The sequence below is a fragment of the Catharus ustulatus genome, chromosome 10, assembly GCF_009819885.2.
Source record: "Catharus ustulatus isolate bCatUst1 chromosome 10, bCatUst1.pri.v2, whole genome shotgun sequence".
Taxonomy (NCBI): domain Eukaryota; kingdom Metazoa; phylum Chordata; class Aves; order Passeriformes; family Turdidae; genus Catharus; species Catharus ustulatus.
In genome coordinates this window covers 3,837,846-3,863,909 of record NC_046230.1, presented here as the reverse complement: position 1 = coordinate 3,863,909, position 26,064 = coordinate 3,837,846, and the positions used below count along the sequence as shown (strand labels likewise).

Genomic DNA, 26,064 nt, shown 5'->3' with positions numbered 1-26,064 from the left:
GTTATACAAAACCAGCACCACAAAAGATACCTGATAACCTTCATATCATCTGAAGCTGTGCAAAAAATGTGGCTCAAACTACCAAAGGAAAACACCAACTATATTATCAATTTAAAATTAAAGGTAAAAGAGAGCAAGTGTTTACTGGGACAATGTGATTCAGAAAGAAGCTTTTTCCTAAGGAATCTTTAAATTTCTCTCAGTGCTTTCTGTAGCAGCTTTTAAATTTTTTCATCTTACACACATCAAAAGAAAGAAAATAGAAAATATCTTTCCAGTGTCAGAAATGCACAAACCAGTTCCCATAACCACAATGAACTGGGCCCATTTATGAAGCTCCAGAGACGGGAGACAGCTAAAAGCAAGTGCTCTTGGGAAGATGGCACACATTTGGGAAGTAACAGGCAGAAGGAAGGAAGTAGGTTAAGCACAAAAATAATGAGGGGGAGAGAGGTCATGGCCAGGATGAGGCTGCTCTCCTGGCCTGGAGTGGAACTGAGCTGTGCTCTTCAAATAAAACACCTTTACAGTGCTCTGTGTGATGTCTGGAGCTAAGCTGAGAAATGTGAAAATGCAGGATTTATCTTCCAGTAAGTTGGACTTTAGAAATCCGTAAAATAAAATTACTGATTAAATGAATCAGTTTGTGGGGGAGGCAGAAAAGTCACCTCTTCGCTTGCACACATAAATTTCCATATATATTCTCATAAACACAGACCAAAGAAAGACGACTCTCATGAGAGAAGATGGTATAATTTCTGTTTAAGATAGACTAGGTAAGAGCATGTCATTGCTACTGAAATAATCCACTGAGATCCAGTGAAACTGAAAAAACCCAAATATATTTGTTGGCAAAATGATGCAAGGTAACAGTACTGCCAAATTTACATTCTGATTTTTTAATATTTCTGGTAACACAGTAACTCTGTTGGGGAGTAAAGTTCATTTTTAACTCAAAAAAGTTAACAAAAAAAAAAAGAAGCTTTAACAGGTATAATCCCATGTCAACAGTTTATTTTCAGTGCAAATAAAATACAGTTATCATTTTAGTACACAGAATACACCTTCATTAGGCTGATCTGTTTTTGGAATCCACACTCCCATGTGAATTATCTGCAAGAGTCAGTGTGTCATGTACATGAGCAGCTGCAATAAGCACTACACTGGGGAGAGGCACAGCAACACCTGGCTGTAAAACAGGAGCTTCACCTGCTGGAGACTGGGCTTGGATCACTCCAGAGCAGCAGTGCCCTGATCTCCTCGAGACAGCACCAGGGCTGTGCCCTTGATCTCTGCACCTCTCACAGAGACCACTGGGGAGTTAGTTCTGCAGTCTGCATCACACACACTCTGTGGCAAAGCAGCAGTAAATATTCCTGCTTCCATGTACAGATGAGTAAACCTTTACAGAAGTTTTTGTTCTATAAAAGTTACATAGCCTGATTATCTATCAAAGACTTTTCTGCTCCTGTGTGAACTTTTTTTTTTTTTTTTTTTGGAGGGAGAGAGATTTTCAGAATTATTAGTGCAATTTATCATTTTTCACTAGCAGGCAATTTGTTCAGGCTGATTCGAACTAGAATTAGGACAAAACATCTGGTGAGCAGAACACATCACCTGACCCAGCCAGGTGACCACTCCCAGCCCTGCAGATGCAACTGGCAACCAAGAGGCATGGACTGTAACAAACTGAAAATTTAATTACTCCTCACTCCTAAGCTCAATCCTTTCTGTGCAAGGAGCAGATACATCAGGAAAAACATTCTGAATACTCTTCATGTCTAATAAATGCAATATTAATTTCTACGATTTTCAACATGGCACTTCATGTCAAATTCGGTTCTCATTTAAATTCCCCACACTGTTCCCTTTCATATCCCAATAATGAACTATGCTTGTTAGATACTTGTGATAATTGCTGCTGCCAAGTATTTCTCAGAAGAATTGTTTCATGCCTGTTCCTTACTTGCAAAATAAGTTGAAGTGAGTAAACTTACTTATCAAGTAAATTATTCCATCTTACAAAAAAGTTTAAAAAAACCCAACTTATTCAAGTACCAACATTCTGTTGGGACAAGTCATTAATTTGGTAAATAAATACTGTGCAGTGGGTTAAGAACAACCTGTGCACTACCCAGTAAGTCACTTTTGTGGAATAAACCCCCATGACTTAGAACCTTCTTTGAATTTCAGTGAATTACTGTGATTTGCTGCACCTGTGGAAGTGATGATAGCTGAGACAGAGCTGTGCAGCTTCAACCACTGTGCAAAACACAGATTAACTGCCAGTACTTCTAGCCAAGCTGACTAGGAACAGACATCCTTGTGGTGAAACTGCAGACTGAAACACCCACACCAAGTGCTCTTTAGGACAAAGACTGGATAATCTTTGAAGAATTCTGTGATGCAGGGAAAAGCAAATGGCAGTGGGAGAGCATCAGGCAGCGTGTGCAAAGCCTCTGAGCAAGCAGGACGTGTTTTGCAGCCAGGAAGGGGTGGCTGCATCCCTCCAAATATGGCTGGCAGGAGTGCACCTGCTATTTAAAGCCTCCACTGCCCCAGTTTTATGTGACCACAGAATTCTAAATTAATACAAGCACAGAAATTCTTGGTTGCATTTTTAGAAAAGCCCTGTTTAAAGCTGCCAGCAAATGCAGTATGTACTACAGAAATGACACCTCCAACATGCTTGTGTAGCTGATTGGAATAATCTTTTTGTTCTTCATTTCTTTAGAAACAAGGGATATTCCTGACAAACTATGAGCAGTGTGAAACAAAACCTACCTTTGCCCAAAGAACTCCAAAGAATAATTGCAGAGTAATTAAATGTAATAAAAGAGCTGTCTCATTGAATTTAGTTTTTACATATGTAATTGTAACACTATGTGCTCACTTCTAAGTTTCTGGAGAACAGGGACTTCCAAAAGAAGGATGGCAATCAAGAGTAATCCATATTCATCAATATTATCAATATTCCTATGGCCTAAATTCTGCCAAGACAGAAAAGAATAATGCTTTTAAGAATGTATGTATTGCTAAAGAGAAGAAACCTTTTACAGTCATTTTAAGTAGGTGTTTCAGTTCCTGTTAAGGGAAGCAACAAAGAGTTGTTGCTTAAAGATTTAAGAGCATAAAGCACGATCTCCAGGGAAAATGCGTCTTATTACCCATCTACATGAGCTGGCCTAAAATAAGCAAGTTTCTGTGTCCTTAAGAAGGGCTGGTGTAGCCTTTAAAAAAAACCAACCAAACCAAACAACAAAACCCTCCTCTCTTCTCTCACTCCTCTTTTCTCTCACTGTGTCAGCTGGTCTAACTAAAAACACTATTTCTGCCTATGAATTATGCATGGGCAAGAAAGAACAGAAGGCAGACAAAGATAAGGCAGGATTCTTCTTGACCAGGCACGAACAGTAACTCTATCAAGCTGCACTCAGTTAATCCTTAGAAAACAGAGACATCTTGTTAACAATTGGAAGTACCTATGCTATACAGAAATATGCTTTATAGTTGCCCAGATTGAATTTTCCATGTGCAACTGGAGTTGTTCTTGATTAATTACAATTAAAATGGGAGAATTTTGTCTACAAATTTTAAAATGTGTGGTTACTCCTTTCTAATTTCAGTTGTAGTAAAAACACCAAGACAAATCTGGCCCACACTTTCCATGTTTTAAGACTAAGCAACTTCTAAAATTGATTTTAAGATAACTGCAGTCTCAAAATAATATTTAGTAATGTGCAGTCTTCTGTTAAAATGCTTAAACTCAGAAATCAAACAGTTTTGTTTTAGTTATTACAGTCAAGACCTGGAACAGGTGTGGGAATGAACAGTGAAATATACTCTGCAGACCAGCCCTTACTTGAAAGAAAAGGAACAAAAAAGATTGTCTAAAATCCATTTCACCTGGATATAAAGGCTTATTTTTGTAAACACAGCAGGTGTACTTACAGATCTTTGGAGAAGCTGGGAATTTGATCTAGAGTAATGCAGCTTCAGGAACACTGATGCACACAGTCAAACCTAGGTTGCCCTAGTCCAAGGAGTAAAGCATCCCCCTAAATCACTTTTTTTTCTTATTATTTTTTCTTTTAAAGCAAACACTTTAAATTTAATTGTGCATGGGTTTTAGAGCTTTACAGTACAACCTGCAGTCTTTTTCAAGACTGCATCATTTTGAAACATAAAAGAAAGCAGCAAACGAGTATTAAGGTGATAAAATGTGCCACTGGGACCATTACAGATGTTAATATAAAAATTACATATGCAAATAAAACAATTGCATCTATATGGTGTGTATATGTGTGTATATATATATATATCTCTGCAGGTATTGGTTTACCTCTCTTACTACATAATCAGCAGGAGCTTCAAAGAAACCTTTCCAATCCAAATGGAGCATGTTAAAAGTTGCCAGAAAAATAATTTTTAAAAAATAGAAGAATTTTTGATTGTCTTTTCAAGATTAGTTCCTTGTGTTTATATTCTGGTGGATAGCTGGACCCTACATCAGCAGGATTTTTACTGGTTTTGGTAAAACAGAGAGATTCAGTATAATTCAGTACCCCAAGATTGCTGGGTAAGTCAGGCTGGAAGAAATCTCAGAAGTTTCTTGTTCAATCTGCTGCTCAAAGCTATGAAGTCAGACCAGGTTACTCAGGGATTTATCCAGGTTCAGTATGAAAATCTCCAAGGACAGAGATTGCACAAGCCCTAGAATCAGGCAGAGCTCTCACACTCTTCTACTGCCCTAGTAAGAGAGCAGGTGAAAAAAAAAAGTCCCTGAACATGAGAACATCTCTGCAGTGAAAATGGCCTTTTAAATGTATTTTCCACTGCATGAGAAAAGGAGATAAACTATTTTTTTTGTAGAACTTTTAATACTTCTTTTTCTAATAGCAACAAATGTGGAATATCAATGAGTTTGAATTAATTTTAACTTCTGGAGATTTCCATTAAACTTGTACTTAAGTGGGAAATTATATACAAATACCATCTCTGTATCAATTTGTGCTACATATCTCCAAATACTAAAAAATGGTGAAAATTTCCTTTTCAAAGGAGAATATTTTACTTTATCAACCATCTTGGGACACAGAAGGTTGGAGAGTGGGGTGGAATATCAGCTCTTCACTGAATCCAAAGATTTGTTTTAATCCTTAAGGGTAGTGATTATTTCTAAAGCCAGAAAGAACCTGAACCTCTGAAGAAAAAGGAGCACTAGGCTTTGTGTTAAGCAAGGAAGAATGTTATTTCAATCCAAATTCTGAGGATTGTAAATGTTTATCAGAGCTACTCCTTCCTCAAATCTTAAAACAGAGAAAAAAATAAAGCTGAATAAGGGTATCCTGAAGAGAAGGAAGTCAGCTATAAAGAGAAGGTCAAGTGCATACAGCACTGTGTTGCTTATAAATAGACAGGATTCTAAGCTCCAATTTTTTAATCAATTCATTTTACCCTTTGAGAACTAGGATAGTTACAGTTATTAAAGCAGTATTACAGATACTCTGTTTAGAGAATTTAAGTGATGAAAATATAAGATTTTAATAAAATACTTTAATGTTTTCCATCATTCTAAATAAACAGGGAGAGAAAAAGACCTATTGTACATATGTACATAATACCCCAGCCAGAAAGCTGGGGTATTTTTTTACTAAGAGGTATTTTTCTTCCCAATATTAAACAGCTAAGGTAACACATTCCTCAGCTCTTTTGAATGAAAATTTGAAGTTTACCCTCCAAAATCCTGGTAAATTGGAAGAAGTACCTATTCTAGTCCTGTAATAATTAATTTTGAGTTTTTCAGGTCAGGCTTATACTGATATATGGTGAGCTCCCTTTAAAAATTAATTTTAGTGAGCAAAGAGTTTCACACAAAATTTCTATAAATGGTCAAAACCAGATGAAGAACACCTTCTGTCTTCATTAACAATGTAAGTAAAATACTTGCAGCTCCTGTCTACACCAGCAAATGAAACTGCAATGACACAACTACTTCTCTATGTGGTTGTAGTTACATCTGGAACAGCTCTCACTACGTATCTCCAGTGGGGAAAAAACAATGCATACACAATAGGATTAATATTAATAAAATATTGTATATAAAAAATAAGTAACTAACTGATGCATTGAACTAGATGGCTTGTGCAATGTACCAAAATAATGTTTTGCAGAACAAGAAATATCAGATGCTTCCAGTGAGTTAATAATTACAAGTAGTAATCTAAACTGTCTGGGATAGAATTGTCAAACATCATCTGTGAAACTTTTTATAATATATTTTGAGAAGTTTTCAATTTCTCCTGTATAGTAATACTCGTCATACTTACAGGTGTGCTTCTTTGCAGCTAAAACAGTCCCAATACTTCTGAATTTAAAAAAATCCCCCCTTTAAAATCTTCCCTTTATAAATGAATAAATGAATATATAAAAATGTCATGACAGTTACTTTACCTGCAAGACACATTTATACTTTTTATACATTTGCATTTATACAGTAAAAACTGCAATGTCTTCCCTCAAGAAGTGTTTTGTTTTCAACAAAAAGCCTTATCTGTGAGTAGCAAAACTAAGTGACAACTTGCATTTTCACTGAGAGATAAGGATCAGTCCCTTGGAAAGTCCTGGCACTGAACTTTGAAAATCTAAGTCTTGTGTACATGCTTGCATGCTTAATCTACTCAACCTCTTTCTGCAGAAGCACACACATGTACCTTGGTCATACTCCCAGCTGAAGTGAACCAGAGCTAACCTCAGATCTGAGGAGCCACTTTAGATACTTCAGTTTTAGAGCTCTAAACTGACAAAATTTCAAAAAAGAAAAAAGAAGTGCACTTTGCTTCACAGGGACTACTAAACAAGATCATGAATTTTAATCAGGTGGCAGAGATAGCTTTTCCTAGGTGCAGTCAGAATGATGGCATCCATCCCCCACTGAAACAGCACCAAGCTGGGCAGTCACCAACCACAGGAGCTTTAACAAGGGCAAATGCTGGATTCTGTACCTGGGACAGGGGACAGGGCCACCCTGGCTGTGTGCATGGACTGGGGAATGAGAGGCTGCACAGCAGCTGTGGGAAGGCACTGGGGTCTTGATGGATGGCAAGCTGAATATGAGCCAGTGGTGTCCTGGCAGCCAGGAGGGCACAGCCATGCCCTAGGGAGCCACTCAAGGCAGGGGACTGTCCCACAGGGGATTGTCCTGCTCTGCTCTGACCTGGGGCAGCCTCACCTCGAGTGCTTGGGGCAGGTCTGGGCACCATGAGATAAGAAAAACATGAAGTTTTAGAGTTCAAAGGAGGTCATGAGGATTGTGAAAGGTTTGGAGGGGAAACCATGTGGGGAGTAGCTGAGGTCACTTGATCTGTTCAACCTAGAAGAGACTGAGGAGACCTCACTGCAGCTTCCTTGTGAGGGGAAGTGGAGGAGCAGACACTGATCTCTTCATTCTCATGACCAGTGGCAGGAACAGCCAGAGCCGAGTCAGGACAGGCTGATGTTGGATACCAGGAATATTTTGCACCCAGAGGACAGCTGAACACTGGAACAGACTGGTCAGGAAGTGCTCACAGCACCAAGCCTGACAGAGTTCAAGAAGGGTTTGGACAATACTCTTGGGCAAATAGTGTGAATTTTGGGCATGACCAGGACTAAAGAGTTGGACTCCATGATTCTTGAGGGTCTCTTCCAACTCAGCACATTTTATGATTGACTCCATGTTCATCTCCAGAACAAACACAAAGCATGTTCCTAATGCTATTTCAACTCATCAACTTGAGTCTCTACAAGCCATGACACAGAACACAAAATGTAAAAGATATTAGGGGTATTATTAGCACACAGATTGGCATATATACACTCTTGGCACATCCTACACTGTCCACTTGTGTCCATGTGTGTCACTTAGCCATAAAACCCCTGCCTCTCCAGTGGCTGATCCAGTGACTGAGGTTGCCCCAAATTATTCACAAAATGCCTGGAGTGTGACTTGCCAAGTTCCACCACACCTCATTCTCATCTCCACGCTCACACTGTCACCAGTTTTTCTCAATCCTTACATGAGCTGTTGTTAGTTTTTTCATATTGACACAGCCTCCACACTTTCCTCACATTTCCTATGCTTCTTATTTCCAGCCACCCTTCACAGATTCATTCAGTATTCTTATTTATCCCTTTTCTCCTGGTCTGCTATACAATCCCATTTCAGCAAATTCCCAGTTTAAATTTTGACTGTGTCTTCCTAAAAATGCAATGCATCACAAGCAGGATCAGCCTTCTCATGAGGAAGTTAATGTCAGGCAGTTATGAAAGACATGAAAAAAATGCCACTGCATTTTAGAGAAAACATCTGCTAGCTCTCTCCCCATCTCCCAGGGCCTGCCTGTCCCCAGGAACATGTAATCTCAAATATGAGATTATGATACCATTCAAATGATAAAACTTGATGCCAAGTGTCTCACTACTAAACCTAGAATAGCACTCAGAGCTAAATGTAAAAAGAACAGAAATGATGCAAAGAAAATACCAAATGCTTTGCAGAATGTATCCTTACCTAGATGCACAAAAGCTTTTAGAACAGTAACTGGAGGATATGAAAAGATAAAAGTTAAATAAATGAGTTTTGTTTAACTCATACAAGTGGCATCAAGAAGCCTGTAAGGAAGGTTTCTAAGGACCGAGATGGATTATTTTCAGTAAGGAGCTGTGTTTTTCTATTTTCTGAAGACTTCCACCACTTATTCTAAAAGAGCTTTATTTTATCTGTGCTCTCTGAGGAAATGGTATGTCAGAAGAAAAGAGTCCATTAAAAATCTAATTAAGGAAGTGTCCAATTCTGAGTATTCATCCACCTAAGACTTTACCAGAGAAGAGTTACTAACATGACTGGCTTAAAGCTAATTCCAGGTAATTTTTTTTTTGTGGAGAACTTTGGCTATGACAAATGCTGATGAGTGGATACCCAGAGGCCACCATCCTCAATGGTAGCCAGCCTGCCTCCTTTTCAACAACCACACTCAGTGCAATCTGCTCACAGAGTGTTTTTCTTCCTCCAGAGTCATGAGTAGGGCTGAAGGACACAGCTCACAGGTCCACCAGAGGCTCTCACTGCAGGTGGGTCCTGACCCCTACACAGAGTATCGTGCACAATTATTTTTAATTCCATGTTAAGTCACAACTGATGGTACTGAAGTTCTCATCCCTCAAGTACTTATAACTAATAACCTGTAAAAAATGGTTTCACCTAGTACAGTATTTATCTATCCCTTGTAATCATCAGACAAACAAAAGGAAGCAGAGGCAAGAAATCCTAACAATGAAGAAAAGTTCTTATGGAATCATCCTGTATTTCAGCAGCACTGAGAGTTGGTTGTCCTGGGAAGCACTAAGGTTTCTCATTATTATTCCATGTTTAACATAATAGATGGTTTACAAATATTAGTGCAAAATTTGCCTTTGGGCTCAATGCAGTAGTATAACTTTCAGCTTCAGGACAATTCTAAGGGATGAAAATATTTCATTTCAAAGTTGCATCTGAAATTACCTCTTTCTTGCACAGTGTCCCTTCATTCTTGTCTCATGAAAAGCCTTGACAGAAGCATGCAGTATAACTTTTTTACAGCATAGTGCTGTGGTTCATCTCTTTTACCTGTTCCTTGAGAATTCTATGCATTTCCTATTAATTTTTCAAAACAAGGTTCTAGATAAGGATCAGAACTCTAAGACACAGTATGTTGTACACTACTTACAAAATGAACTTAGGCATAACAGGTGCAACCAACTCCAAGAGCAGTCTTCAATATCCTCTAATTCTCCTGGAATTGTTTTAGGAAGCAGAGCAAAAGCCTGAAGCTATCACCCCTTATCACCATCTTTTAATCACAGAAACCAAGCACCTCAGCATAATGGATCAACCCCAAATTTTTGTTCAATCCAGAATACTTCACAAATAGAAAGTTGATGTAAGTCAATACAGCAGGGTAGTCTCAACTCTCAGATGGATTTTACTTCTATCACACAGAGAAGTGGATATTTCAATAAAGCCTACCTATAATAGTTTCTCTAGCAGAGAAAACCAATGCACTTCAGTCTTGAAAGTCATTATCAGGAATAATGCTCAGTTACCAGAAGACACTGAACACTTTTGAGCAGCCTCCAGCAAGAAATGGGATTCTTCCCATCTAATGTAGGTTATAGCCACCATCCTAACAGGCAGCAGTAAATGAGATTAGTTACAAGCTCAGGAAAGGGTCTAAATATTCACCCTCCAAGTCCCTGGTGCTACTTAACTCTGAACAAAGTCTAAAGAAGGATGCTAGGGAAATACATGTTGTGTGATACTGTTGGAATTCAAAACGCAAGGAATTCTCAGAAGATGGGCCTGTGAATCAAAGTTTAGAAAAGAACACAGGATTTGACCTGAGGCCTTGGGAAAAGCTTCCAAGCTTAGGTGCTAGAGGCAAGAATGTAGATTTAAAGTTTAAAGCAGAGACATGTTGAGTAAAGTTTAGCTACAGAGTTTAAGATATAGAAAGACTCAAGTAGGTACAAGGGTGACAGAATAGCCTTAGAATAGCTCTGTGTGCCAGAACAGGATTGGCTGAGAAAGGTCACATTGTAATTAGACAAAATTTCTTAGTGTAGGATTAGAAACATAAATATCTTTGTTGGCAGTGTTTTATTGGTCAATAAATCCTTAAAAGACCTTGCAACCATAAGTCTTGTGACTTCTAGCCATGCTCTCAACACCTGTAACAAGAACTCACACCTTCTGTAGAAGATTAGAAAAATAAACCACACTTTCTAAAGCAACAAGAAGTCCCATCTCTGCCTCATTTGCAAAAAGTAAGAATCTCCAGGGAACATGGTAAGGTGGGAGCAAGAAACCCACATGACACCTTCCATTTATGAAGCAGGAAACTGTATACGATATTTGTAACTTCTAATCTCACAAAGGCAGAGACATTTCCTACTAAGAGGAGGAGAGTGCATGAGATCATGAAGAGCCCACCATGCACAAAAAAATCAAAGGAGCAGCAGTAGGATTTCTGGCATAACATAAGCAGCAGAACAACAGAGCTCCTGCATCACAGATTGTGCAAGTGATCCTGTTTGTGCAGGGAAAACAACTCTCACAGATCCACTATTAACATAAATTCCTTAACACTTCCTGTGCCTAATTCACATGAAAAGCACAGCCATTTGCTGTTCCTCAACTGATTTAGCTCCCTCCCCCAGTCCAGCTCAGCTTTTGCAACAAAGATTGATGAAGATCAGAGACCTGCAAAACCAGCCGGCAAACAAAAACCCCACCAACAAAGAGGAGATTGAGCTGCTCCAATACCAGCATTCCAATTCCAAGATTACCTTTTCAAGTTCAAAAATTGAAGGACTTGCCCTCTCTAGATTGATATGGTTGGAGCCAGTATCTGCCAGGTGTCATCTCATCCTAAGCTTCTGTTCCGAGTAAAAACCTTCTAATATTCATGGAGGGATACATCAGTAGAGTAGATGTTTCAAATATACCTGAAATCCCAACAGTCTAAAGAAGCAATCCCCACAAAAAAACCCGTGAAAGTTTAAACAATAGGTCTCCTTACAAGAAACATGGTATTGACACACATGCATTTCTGGAATTGGCTGACTTTTCTCTCTTTGATGAGACCGGGGGGGGAAAAAAAAAGAAAAACCCTATATAAGGGTAATAAAGTTGGAAACAGAAATGTCAGGACTTTTTTCTTTTATATTATCCAACGTCGAGTTCGATTGTACTCCAAAAAAAAGGAAACAGCTTTAAGTTACTTGCTTCAAGGCTAAGAGTTGGATAACAATGCAGTTTAAAAGCGAGGGAACAAACTAAAGATGTAGCTCTGGTCCTCAGGTTCCTTTTACCTATGGAACTCATGCCTAAATTAGGTACAGGATTTGCTGTTTGACTGAGGAATAAAACTGAAGAGATGTTTCCCTTTCAGGCAGAAAGTGCAGAGAATACAAACCATACAATAGATTCAAACAGCTTAAGGGACTTTATGGTCCATTATTTGCTAATACAGATCGAGAAACTGAAGAGAAAGAAAGACTAAATCCCTCAGTTATTTCAGTATGAATAGAGGTGGAAACACTTATTCAGAACCTGTGAGTAGATGAAAAGCCTGTTTACCACAACTGCTGTGACTTCTGCAGGCACAAATGTGTTATTTTGTAGGTAACAGAGTTAAAAATTAAATGTCACAAACTGCACATTTCAAATCCAGGCAGAATGCAATGAAGTCTTGATTGCCTTTAATTGTTTTAATTAGGTTAAGACAAATCTTTTGTCAAGTCTACCACACTGGCTGAAATCACCCTATTTTAAAGACAGAAAATAGAAAAATGTATCCACTAAGTATTGTAAAAAGCATGGTTTGTACTGTCCTTTAGAGAGCTGGGTGCAGTCATCCTCCCCAAAAGACCTATTTAAGGCAGGTAACCTTTGAAATCCTGGGAATAGAGAACTCATCTACACTTCAGAATGAAAACATTACAGTCCTCCCAAGCACTTATTTCTACTGGATTCTGGGTGACTGTGAAAGGAAGGAGAAGGAAGGACAGGGGAACTGAGGAATCCAAAATTTATTTGTAGTCTCCTAGCCCAAGATGTCCTGCTGCAAATAATTAAGGAATCATGTGTTTATTAATGACCTACCCAAAATATTCTCAGGGATACATCAGTACAGACACACTACCCACAACATCACTGCCACCAGCAAAAATCAGTAACAGCAATAATTTCTCATATGAATAAAGGGACATGGATGTTGCACTGCATACAGTTTTGCACTAGATGTTTTTAGCATTATTAAAACCTATCAATGTGTATGTTCTTACAGAAATGTTCCCAGCATTAACTTCACTGCAACAGTTTAGACAAAAGATCTGAGAGTGTTTTATTGGAAATACCTTTCAGAGGTACAAATTATTGTCATGAAAACAAAATGTTGTTGTACTACAGCCTGTTTTCCATGTCTTATTTTTACAAGAATATTTTTTTTAACATCAGTAACGTTTCCTACGTGTGTATTTTAGTAAGTGCACTTGTTACCATCATGACAGAAATTCATACAGGCAAAAGCAACTGGTACAAAATCAGGACTACAGCACCTCTGTCTCAAGATAAAAGCCAGGCAGTACCTGGGCTGTGGGAACAATGACGGCATTATTTCCTCCACCTACAAGTTCTTCCAAGATGATTCACCTGAATTATTTAAAGATGCTTCCCCAAGAAGAAAATATTTTAATCCTATTTATTCTTTTAGGGTACTAAAAAGGAGCCTGACAAATCTGCATGTGTTGCTAACAAAATGCCCAAACTCTCCCTCCTGTGCCCTGGAAAGCCATGGTGGTACAAACAACAGCCAAAGCAACATTACACAGTGCAAAACTGGCCACTAAAAATGGACTTGGAGACTGAAGAAATGAGACTGTCAACCTCTGCCAGAAGGTACGAAGAACCCTGGAGGGTGTCCTGTTTATCTTCACTTTGAGGAATTAAACGGAAGTGGATACAGTTAGTGTATCTCATGCAGCCCATGTATTCATAGGATAAATTACTGGGAAAATGCCTGAAAGAACTGCAGGAAAGCCTTGAGAATTCATCTTAGGTAATTTACCACTTCCACTGTTTTTCCAATACCCTTCAGAAGGTAAGTCTAGAATTGCTGCTTCAGGCCACTTTTAGTAGAACCATTTCAAGGAACAATAGGAATAAACATTAGTTTGCTCCAGAGCAAGCAGAAGCACCTGCAATAAGCCTATGGAATTCTGCCTTTCTTATACCAGCAAAGTTTATCCCAATAACTTTAATGCCCTCTACAGAATTGCTTTAAAAACATTCCTTACCATTATAATCTGTTTTTAAAAATATGTTCCTTAATTTCTTGTTGAAAAATCATTATGAACAGCAATATACTGACATATGCCTGTGAGTGCTGATATTTTTAATTAATGCAGCTGACTGTAAACTGATAGCTACATTTGATTTTTAAAATTTTGTTAAGAACTTGAAGAACATCTTAACATGTAAAGTGAAACTGGACCTAAAGGACATTGCAGAACTCCTTCAACTTCACAGCATCAATATTATCCAGAATAGCTGTATGATGTATGAAAGTAGGAAATAAAAATAATTTCCTAGCATTGTATTTGATCTAAAAAATGTATATAAAATCCTTTTGACACAGTGGCACCAAAACTTTAATTTACAGATGACTAACTGGATGGCACTGGCATGAGTATTTACACAACTGGAAGGCTGTACCCACCAAAGTATTACAGGTCACACTTGTAACTATGAAAAAGCAGAATGCACATGGAGAAGCCAAAAGCTGAAGATGAGTATCCTGAAGCCATAAGCACTAACCTCCAAAAAAGAGTGAAAGTTCATTTTCTCTAACCAAGAAAATTATGTTACTCATCAGCTCTTTCAAATACCTCTTCTGACCATGTTTAAAACCAGTCCTAGACACCAAATTAAATCTGTATATTCACAGAGACATCCTCCCAACCATCAGGGGTTTGGGTATTATTTTGCCTTGGTGTGGGGGGATTTTTTCCTAGCGTTCTCTGGGTTTACATTGGGGTTTGATGGTTATTTGCTTATTTGACAGTGGAAACAAGGAATTATCTGCCCTGTTCAATTTTATCCAAAGATGCTAAAGTTTTCAAACCATTTTCAACTTATACAAAAGATGAAGTGTATTGTGGTTAGATGATATAAGCAGAAGCAAATGTATTCTTTATAGAATTATGTGCAAACTAAAAATTGAATATTGAGATGTATAAACTTAGAAACTATAGGACAATTCTATCTGAGATAACAGAAGAAGATGTAGCACAAATTCTGTCCTCTATAGCCTGAATAAAATCCTTTTCTCCTTTTCCTTTACACAGAACACTGAATGAATGTACAAATGGAGGGATTTTTATAACCATGACAACTCTGCATGGAGGCAATCCCTATTCCCTCCACATGGTTAATACATACCTGGAGGAGGGTACAGAATATGCTTAGGGCAGAATGATTTCTTTGTAAAGCATAAAGCAAAACATTCCCAAATCTGTCTGAGGACTTCCAGAGTAACAGGTGTAAATTATATAACCTAGAAATTTGTTTGCCAGGTCCTGCAAAGAATACACCTACCATAATGTCTATGGACACATCAAATGCTATTAAAATATAATTTACTGCAATAATGCTGAAGCTCAATGTCTTTGCAAAGTGGTGATGTTTAAAAGTAACTTGCTTGTAAAACAAGAGGAGACCTTAAGAGTCAAAAGGAACAGGGAGAGCTCTACTTCATAAAATATGGAATGCAATCCAAGTTGGAGGCATGATTTAAAAAAATAAAATCCTTAATTTAGGAAAGCACTGAACAAACTCATGTATGTAGAACTGAAAGCCCATGTTTTTATTGTATACCTTCTTTGCAGATTATCTGCACATCTACAGCCCTCAGTCTCATAGTAGTTTTTTAATATATTCTCTTATTAAATTATGTACCTTGGACATCTCTGCAAAAAAGGAACAGCTGTCAGAAGCTACTGTTATTGCTCATTAGGATTGCAGCAAGAGAAGGAGAAAGGCTCAAGAAGACCAATGGAAAGGCACCAGAATTTAGTGTACATAGATGCTGGACAGAAACTTTAACCATAGCTAGGATTATTTGCCTGTGCTATAAATGATGTGGTCAAAATTTACCTGTTTTCTCTACTTAAATACTCTCTTCCTCTTAAGGAATGAGAAATAGCCACCTTGCCTCTGAAGAAACCAGAATGAAAGGTATGTTCCTTAAAAGAATGGAATCCTCTGCATGGAGATGAACGTTCTGAAATAAGTAGTCACACAGATTAAGCTTTGGAGAAAAATGTATTCTTGATCCAGAAACATCTGTTTCTACCTAACTGGGAGCAGTAAAATGTCCTTCTAGCCACCTCCACTGTTTAGAGCTCAAGTAGAAAGTAAACAGTGTAACGCCATTGTGAACTGCAGCCTCTCTGAATATAAGACACTACAGCAGCAGCCAAACAAAAACTTGTTTGGAGCGTTAGGGCAAAAATTGTAGACAAGCTGATACTTCTGTATTGTGAACACCTAGGTAAAAACAAAAAAAGTTTTCCCCCTCTTGAAATACCCCAATCAGTACTTTTGGTACACATACCTCGAAGAATTCTCTCCTCATGGCAACGTAGAAAGTCCCAGATTCTAACAGTGCCGTCGTCAGAGCATGTAGCAAATTTATTATCCGTGGGTGAGAAACTGTTACATGAAGACACACAGCAGGGGAAAGAAGTCAGCATTTAACAGATTATCTATGCTTCTCAGACAGGGCAAAATTATACTGTAATGTGTTATACACCGAGGGAGGCATTTGAACATAGGCACTGCTAAGTGAACACGGTGCCTGCCAAACGGCACTTCACAAGACATGAATTTAGCATAGGATTACTATTGCATTGCAGGCCCCTGTCAAATGAGGAAAACAATCTGTCATTTATTCTTAGCACCTTCCTAGCTGTGACTGCACACAGTAGTGCCTTCTCTGCAGGATGAGAAGCAACATCAATATGGTTTGGTAACTGTCACCCTAGATTTTCATGTTTGGTAATACAAGAAAGTGACACTGCATAGAAGCACAGAAGAACAGTTCTTAGGAAAAAACTCCTCTTCAGCCACAGGTGCTTTGCAGCAGAGAAGCAAAAAATAAGGGAAAGCTGGTTACAGGAAAATGCTACTTGGTTTAACTGCTGGAAAAAGAGAAAAACCTACATAAAACAAACATACCACTTATAAGAGCAATTTGGAAACACTCCCTCTTATTACACCCCACCAACAACATGAAAAGAATCCTACAGACACATAAGCAGCTTCCAGATTCAGCAGTTAACATTGATTGATGAAAGTCACTGGAAAAGCAAGGAGTTATTTAACCATGTGAATAGGGCCAGAACATCTCCAACAACTGACAGGCACTCAACTTTCTTTCTGGTGCAGTGAAAGACCACGAGGGAGCCCTTGTGAAATCCTAGATCTTTATGATCAAGACAGGGCCTAAAGCAGTTGAGAAATTCAGTGCATGGCCATGACAGTCAGACAGTAACTGAATCCAAAGTAAGTACTTCTCTTAACCAAACTCTGGCAGAAAATGCTGCACCCTACCAAGAAAAATGGTGACTTTAGTGGAAAGTGAGTTTGTGGCAGTGAACCTTTATCACCAAGGGCCAGCACCTGAACCCAAAGAAACATTGTTTTAGCACCATTTGGGATCTGCAGCTTCTCTTCAGGCTTACTTTAAAAACATTTACTAAAAATTATATGCAGGTTTGCTCTAGAAACACCCTCCATTTACATCTTACTGATAATCACTTAAGATTTGCTTTTTATATATGACATTTGCACAGCTGAGGCATCAACACTGAACCAAGAGAATATCCTACAATCTTCTTTTCAATGGCTTTCTTACAGTTTCAAGCTTGAAGAACCCATTCAGTATTAACATTAGACTTCTGTATGTGGCAGTCTGCGTGGGTATTTAGTATTACTGGAAGTCTTGGCATCACCAAGCCAAGCAGTTCTTCACTTTATTTAGTGTTTTATTATTTTGTGAGAACTATGCAGGTGTTTTATTTCTGAAGGCTTTATATTTTATTCAGTTAGATTATTAAAGACTGAATTCTTTATTTGGAATGAAATTGTTGTCTTACACAGTGCGTATAAAAAGGAATAACTGATACACATCGTCACCATATAAAAATGAAAAGAATACCAGTGCAAAATGCGGCAGACAAATACATCTCTAACATATTGCAGAGGCGGATATTGGGACAATACTAATTCAGAAAGGTGCCAGCAAAACGGTGAGAATGTGGAAACAAAAGGAAATACTGTGTTTATGTGGTGCAGGAAGTTTCCCAGAATCTGACAGAACCCATGCATTTCTGCACCCAGAATACACTTAGAGAACAGTCTAATCATGGCAATAGGTACTACAGAAAATGGTATATTGTGTATAAACCTGGCCTCTCTAATCGCCTCCTTATGTGCCTGGAACATCTTGACGTTGTTCATGTTGGACTGCCAGTATTTCACATATCCCCCGTGGTCTGCTGTCAGCATCCACATATCATTGTGTGACCAAGTCATAGCCCTTACAGGGCTGTCGTGAGCCTGCAAATTCAGAAACAGAACTTCTAGCAAACACATTCCAATACTGTCTGATCCACACACACACTGAAGTTATGACTTAACAGCTGCAATGAGGAAATGAGATGATCTAATTACATTCAAATTTTTTTTGGGGGGGTGGGAAATCCCTTATCCTGTATACAATGGTCTTCTAAATAATAAAAGTATTTGCACTTTGTTTCCAAAGTGTTTCTTTATTATTACAAATACTGACAGCACATTCCTGAGAACAGTTAATGTAGCAGATGGAGGTGGAATGAGAAGCATTAAGTGAATTGCCTGTAGCCATGGCCTGATATGGGATGAGAGCAGAATAAAAGACCTCTAAGACTCCCATCACCACTCAGACCATGATGAAGAGTGTGAAGATGTGTTCCTAAGACATGCTCCAATACCTCAAGGAAATACAAAGAAATCTTGACAGATTACTTTACCTGCAATATTGTTTCAAAATTGAAAGTCAGTCCATTCCATAAAGTGAACTCCCCACTAGATGCACCAGTGACCAAGCGTCTCCCCTCAGGAGTCCACTGCAAAAGAAACATTTAACTAAACTGTGCAAACATAACATTCAAATATTTCTTCACAATTCTCCAAATAAATCATGAGCTTCTTCAGGGACTCTGTGGAAATGGAAGCTACTAAGTGATTTATTATAGAGAATGTGAGAAGGCAAAAATGCAGAACTGTGCCAGAGGACTTTTGACTTGTGTAACAACAGGACAAAGCCCACTGTAAAAACAACGAAAAACTCTAGTTTTTCTCATCCAAGAGAAGAAATAGCTTGTTGGTACCAATGCATTTCTAGCACACAATATCCATACTAAACAATACTTGTGACATCATGGAAAAGTTGTTAAAAGTTGCAATGAGACTCAAACAGCACAGACACCAAACTTCCTTTCTTTTGAGTCAAGACATGTCAGCTCTCTGAAATGTAATAAGGAAGGGAGCAATTGCACCCCAAACTCAGAGTAAGAACTCTTGTGTACTTAGACCTTACCATTTATTTTCTTAAAGCTCTCCACAGAAAGACTGGACATGGAAGTAGTCCATACACTGCTCATGGTATTTTTCTTTAAAGATCCTTTAACTGCCATCTCATTCAGTTAAGAATCAGTCTAATTTAAATTAAAACAACCCAACAAAGTAATTCCAACGCTGTACTCACCCTGACAACAAATACTGGGCATTTTACTTTATTAGTAGATGTCCGAACAAATTTTGTTGTCACAGCATTCATAGGGTTGTTCAGCATTCCTATAGGAGGGACCAACTGTAAAAGAAAAAAGAAAAGATTTACTGATGACATTTAATCCATAAACTTCAAGAAAGAACACATTTTAAACATTCAGCTTTGGAAAAGCAAGGTTGTCATTTGCAGAGGTATTACCCTTACCAGAGGTAAGTTGGTAGAAGTGTTTCAAAGTCTGCATGATTTAACAACTCAAACATCCAGAAACAGCACCCTCAAGAGCAGATTTGCAACCTCAGTGCATTGTGAAAGTTCTTAAGCACAGAAATTAAAGCCTGTCCAAGTTTAAGGTCCCTTCACGGACATGGATTCCAACAGAACAAAATAACAGAGTGAAGATACCCATCATCATCATAGCTCTAAGGCTTTTTGCAAACACAAAAATAACCTCAGCTGACATGCAGAATCCTTCCTATTTTCTGGACAAATTTTACTTGCGCAGTTCATCAGTGACAAGGAAAATTTTACTTACATCATTATAATATCCTGCATCGGGCTGGATGGCTCGCATATCTCGTTGGTCTCTCTGCCATACCCTATTCTGGAAAGAAAAAAACAACTCCTAGTTCATAAGAATGTACTTCATTGTTAAATAACAAAATAAGAAACACATGGAGATCCTGTTTGGGAAATTCCAAAGAGCTCCAAGAATTTTAGAATGAACTGTGTTAAGACTTTGGACTCAGGAAAGGGAACATGTGGAATTTATACTCTGTAAGAAGAGGAGTCAGGGACTGCAAAGTGTTAATTTCATCAGACTGAAGCAACTCCAGGAAAGCAGCACTTTATGTAACAAGGAACATTATTGTAGTACTCTGCTGCTCCATGTCAAAGCTTTAAATTCAGGACAAGAATTTACATCATGAGCAGCTGTGCTGATGAACTCCCCATGAAATCCACACAGCAGCAGGAGCTACAAAAGGACCTTCTGCAGTGCAAGCATAAAGACAATGCTTTCAAATTGTTGAAACTTAGAAGACTAAGGGATAACAGTGTCTTCAATTAGTTAAATTCTGTGAGTTAACAAACAAAACTTTTTCAAAACACACTTCTCATTAATTTAGAATTAAATTACTTATTTTGGCTTTGTGCCACAGACCCTACCAACTCGGATTTGTGCACATACTGGAAACAAGTAACAATTCTAGGTAAAACATTCCCAGCAGGCACCACTACAATTTACTACGACTTCTTAAGCCAAGAGCAAATCACACATTTTCTTGGTTAGGTGTTTTTTTTTCTCGAACCACATAATATTAAATCTGTAGTACTGAAGCCAGCAGATGGAGACGTGTTTTTTGGGGTTTTTTTTGGGCATGTTGTTACTGTTCTAATAACTAGAATTTTGAGGGTGCTTATTCCTGCCACATTAAAAAGGTCCTGGACTTCTAAAATTGTTTTTTAGAATAGTCCAATATTAAAAGAATTTCTTTTGGGGCATTCCTAAAACATAAAACTGTGTTTAAAATGTTTGATGGTCGAACAGATCTTAGAAGATAACGGATTAGTTATTAAGAAAACCTTCTAACTCTTAACACCCACAAACTATAACCAAGAATTGGCCACAGTAGATGGAATTAATTTCATCGCATTTTTGCAATGTTGCTCTTGCAGCTGCAACAATGCCAGTACTTAGATTCGATTCTATTTCTTCCAGGGTAACATCCAGTACTCAGAGTAAATCTTGGATGAGAAAATTGTATTTCTTAAGTAATGCCATCCCATCAGGTGAACTGAAGAACTAGAAATATTTCTTCAATAAAACTTCACATTTAAGTTTTTCTCTATTTCTTAACTGTATAAAAATTACTTCCAGAGGCCACACTGCAAGCTGAAGAGTTATTTAGTAAAATTATGAGAAAACCTTTTTAGTGCCCTGATTTTGGAGGGGAAGAGGTAAAAGGTTCATCTTCCATTTTGGGAAATTTCTATTTCAAAACAAAAGTAAGAAGACTTTATTTATAAGCAGTTTCTTGTGAAAAGTCAGAACATTACACAAAATATTCAGCTGCAGGCCAACTTGGAATTTCAAGACAAAACACAAAAGTTGATATTTACACAAAATACACAACACGCAGTTTTATTGCCAACACTCAACCTCCCCTTTTTATTCACAATATACCAAATTAACAAGCATTTGTAATTTTGGTTGAAAATGCAGCAGTAGGTCTCCCAGCAAACTGAAACCAAAAATGACAACCCCAGATCTTGGAGATGCCTTAAGTTCTACATTTTTCTGTTCTGCTTGGGTGTGCTTTTCCCTTGTGCCTGGGTGATGCAGACAAACCAGTCCTATTCCAGATGGGTCAAACTTCAGGTCCTAAGCATAAACAACATGGAAAGAGGAGGGTAGGCCAGCAAGCAAGCAAGAAGGATGAAACTTCATGATTTGAGACTATTAACTGGACAGTTGATGCTTGCATGCAAATGGACTAAAATCCATAAAGATGTGAGATCTTGTGACCAAGCCCTCTTCTGCTTCCATCTTGGAGCCATCTGGGCAGAGCCATGACTGTGGAACTGGTGCTGCCAGGGTGTGGCCTTTGAAGGCCTCTCAATAAATATCCATTTTATTCCCCTGAACTCTGCCTAGCCTCTGCTCCAGCTCCTCTAGGCATCATCAGGAAGCACAAAAAAAAAAAAAAAAAAAAAAAAAGTTTCTAAACAAAACGAGAAAATGAATTTCCTGACCTCCAAATACTTGATGACAGAAGGATTGTAGTCTATGGTCTTTCTGTTGACAGCTTTCCTCATGCGCTTGCCGTCGAAGGTGAGCTGCTGCATGGCCTGCTGCTGGGCGAAGTCAGGCCGCTTGTAGAACAGCTGCCGCGGCGCCTGGTGCTGGAAGCGCGGCATGTGGAAAAACCGCGGCGGGGAGCCGATTTCTGTGGCCATGGCTGCGTCCTGACGGGCTGTGCAGAGTGAAACACTGAGTTATCAATACTGTAAAGACAAAAATCCCACCTTGGCATCTCCCCTGAGTGTACAAGGAGGAGTGTCAGCTTCAGAAATTATGTGTGTTATCAACACATTAAAGACAAAAATCCCACCTCAGCATCTCCCCTAACCTCAGTGTACAAGGAGGAGTGTCAGCTTCAGAAATTTCCTTTTCTAGGTGTGTTATCAACAACAATGACAAAAATCCCACCTCAGCATCTCCCCTAACTTCAGTGTACAAGGTGCGACAGCTTCAGAATTTATCTAAATGTGTTATCAACACAACAACGACAAAAATCCCACCTCAGTACCTCCCCTAACTTCAGTGTACAAGGAGTGACAGCTTCAGAAATTACCTTTCCTAGGTGTGTTATCACACAACCACGACAAAAATCCCACCTCAGCACCTCCCTTAAGTGGACAAGGAGTAACAGTTTCAGAAATTACTGTTTCTAGGTGTGTTACCAACACACAGTGACAAAAATCCCACTTCAGTACCTCCCCTAACTTCAGTGTACAAGGAGAATAGCTTCAGAAATTGCTGTTTCTAGGCAAAAAACCATTTGCAGATTCCTCTGAATAATTATTATTATTCTTCTCCCATGCCACATAACATCAACATCAAAGCAGGTAAATGTTGGATCTACAAGTACCACCTTTACAAGTAAATACTTTTGTTATCTATCAGGAGGAATTCTGTATTGAAATACATCACTGTGAAGTTTGCATTACCATCCCTGAAATTTTCAAATGTTGACTCAACATCTTATTCTATAATTTAAAATTAAAATTACACTCCTTTCACACAACTTCCTGTAAATAGACCACAGATAACATTGTACCTGCAGGTATATTTTCAATTCCATGACTGCAAAAAAAAAAAGAGTTACACATTTAACAAGGTTTAGTAAATATAACTAAGACTCAATGAGAATGTTAAGAAAATGTGAAGGGCAGAGAGAAAATTTCAATGTTCAGAATTTTTCTGACAGAGGGAAATGTGTGTAAAACCTCATTTTTCAGCTTAAGAAATCCTTAAATGTTGAGATCATAGCAACTCCTTCAGAGCTGAAAACTACAATATACACAGTCTTTAAAGTGTATACTAACTTCAGACTAAGCACTGACACATCCTGAAATAATGAAAGCTCAAACTTCATTTTCAACATGTTCTCCCCCACATCCTAAACTCACTCTGGAAAACATTTTACCCAAAAGAAAGTAGCACTGTCAAGGGAATTTAAAAATGCCTAGAAACTCTCCTTTGTACAAAGGGTTAAGTGTTTACACAGAAGCAAAGTGCATCTAAAAAAAAAAAAGGAAATAGATTTCTTTTTTAAAAAGGCTACATAACCTGCTTGTAAGTTCATGAATGTGCTTTTCTAAGTAGTCAAAACACTTGTGTCCTCAATTTGAAAGAGCTGAAGTTATTTCACTACCAAATTTTTAAATTTTATCTTGCTTTTCTTGACCCCAGTAGTTCAAAAACATTTCCCTTTGCAAGTAGTAAAATGAAGCTAATATAGAAATGTCAGATATCTCAGAGACTGTTTAAAAGCAGCACAGAGTTTGATTCTTTTTAAGAGGTTCTTCCTAACCACTAGGAGCAGGCTGCCCTTTAAGTACCAGGAGGTTTGCTGGCACAAAGCAGTGAACAGCTCTGCAAACTCAGGGCTTGCATTCTCCTTTTCTTGTTACCAAAGTGTGACAGCCAGCTCCTTTCCACACAAACAACTCCCACTCTAGAGCCATCGCAACTATTCTCCACTCCACACAAACAAGTTCAGACTAAAGCAGCACATGGGGTAAGGAAATTTAACACCTTTGGCAGGTGTAGCATCTTATTAGACCAGCTTGGTAACTGGAATGAAGAAGGGGAAGACAGAGCAGCTTTCAAAAAACAAACCTTCATTTGTGGCTGGCAGGCTCATTTGCCTGCAAGTTGCCCCACTCCAGGCATCCAAGGTGGTGTAATCAGAGCCTACACGTGTCTGATTGTCTGCAAACACTCCCACTCCAGAGCACCGTGGAACACACAGCTACAACATTCACCTTGCCTGAAACCAGGTATCCAAATTTTCTCACACAGGAATTACTTCAAATTCCCCTAACACCATCTCAAATTCTCTTAAAACTTGGCAGGAGATACCAAACTGTTGTAAAGAAAGTTTCAAGTGTTAAATACCAAAGGTGAAATTTTATTGTTGGGGGTTGATATCAAAAAAGAGAAAGTGGTTTCTTCAAACAAGCAGAACAAGCTGCGATTAAGCATCCAAGTCCATTAAGTCTCCTAAATGTAGTTATTCAGTAGAGGAAAAAACCCAACAAAAACAAACAAACAATTAAAATCCCACAAAAACCAACACACCACAAGAAGCCTCAGAAACCCAGATAAAATTTCAAACACTACTCTTTCTCAAGTCTGAAGTTTGACACTCCTTGATACTAATCAGTGCTTTAAACCAGAGGGAAGAAGGTACTTTTTCAAAATCACACATCTATACTCCCTAATAGGCAACACAAAAATAAATGTCAAGAACTTAAACCAAGAATACAAAGGTCTATGCTGGGGCTTCAAAAAAAACCTCCCTTTTTAGGGAAAAACTGAAAACCAGCAAGTTAATACTTTATTTTTATGCTCCAGGGGGAAAAAAAATGTGCTGAAGAAACTTTCTGCATTACTCTCATTGCTAAATACAGCATTAAGTGTGATATGGGTCAATTTAGATTGCAATAGTTTTATGTGAGTCCAACCAGTGTCTAGCTTAAACCAGCATGAACAACCTTCACTTAAAGTGCAATCCATATCAGACACAAGTAGGACCAAAGACCCTTCCACATTCATGATTCTGACAAGACAATAAGTGACACTACAACTACAACAACATGATGGGAGATGACACAGCATTAGAAAAATGAAGCATTTACATTCTGTTTCTTCAACTTTTGAGACCACTGCTTCTTATCACGAAAAGCCTTCTACCTGCATTTACAAACTCTGAGGAAAGTATTGTTTATCCAGCTGCTTAGGACCATTTTCTTCTAATAATTGTTTCAAATATTATGTTTTATCCACCTAATACCCTCATCACATCACGTGTGCGTATGACCAGTATATAATCTATGAATAGATATGTAAAAAATTTGTGTACATAAACAAACAGTAGTGCATATACACACCAAGTGGAGCTTCCAGACAAAGCAGTTTCAGAAAGAAATGGTTTTGGCATGCAATTACCACATGAAACATTTTTCACATTTTTTTCCCCAAAAACCTCTATTCGAGTCAGAAAAATATTCCCATTTACTGGTTATCAGTATCCTACTTGGTCTTTTGTTGGGACAAATCAAAGCCTCAGCAGGCTCTCCTTAAGATTTTTTTTATCAAGTACAACGTCAGAATTCAGCATGTCTATTAGCTAAAGTTCCTTTTGTATTGGCAGTTCGAGAAGAAACAGCAAACAAATTAGAGGACACTGTGCAATGTGTAGTAATGCCAATTTCCTATTTTAAGCAAAGTACCAAACTTTTTCTTTATTTTAGAGTCCATCAACAGGAGTTTAAGTACAAGAAACCATCTTTTCCTTAATTCTCAGATTTGTTTTCAACATGTGGCATAAGTACCTTCTATGTTATTATTCCTGGGCAGTAATGT

The 26,064-nt window shown here is 38.2% G+C and overlaps 1 protein-coding gene across 6 annotated transcripts in view; it reads right to left on the bottom strand.

The window, feature by feature from the left end:
• WDR33 (WD repeat domain 33) overlaps positions 1–26,064 on the bottom strand; it is a 68,519-nt gene that overhangs the window by 29,679 nt on the left and 12,776 nt on the right. For 5 of the 6 annotated variants that reach the window (XM_033068597.2, XM_033068596.2, XM_033068599.1 and 2 more), the window contains exons 2-7: positions 22,164–22,384; positions 19,945–20,013; positions 19,389–19,493; positions 18,652–18,747; positions 18,048–18,199; positions 16,194–16,291 (exon numbers count right to left, since the gene is read on the bottom strand). In XM_033068597.2, coding sequence (XP_032924488.1) covers positions 16,194–16,291; positions 18,048–18,199; positions 18,652–18,747; positions 19,389–19,493; positions 19,945–20,013; positions 22,164–22,367 — 724 coding nt within the window. In that variant the 5' untranslated portion in view covers positions 22,368–22,384. Of the gene's footprint in view, positions 1–992; positions 4,034–16,193; positions 16,292–18,047; positions 18,200–18,651; positions 18,748–19,388; positions 19,494–19,944; positions 20,014–22,163; positions 22,385–26,064 lie in introns of those variants that run through there. The other variant, XM_033068601.1, reaches the window with a different exon arrangement.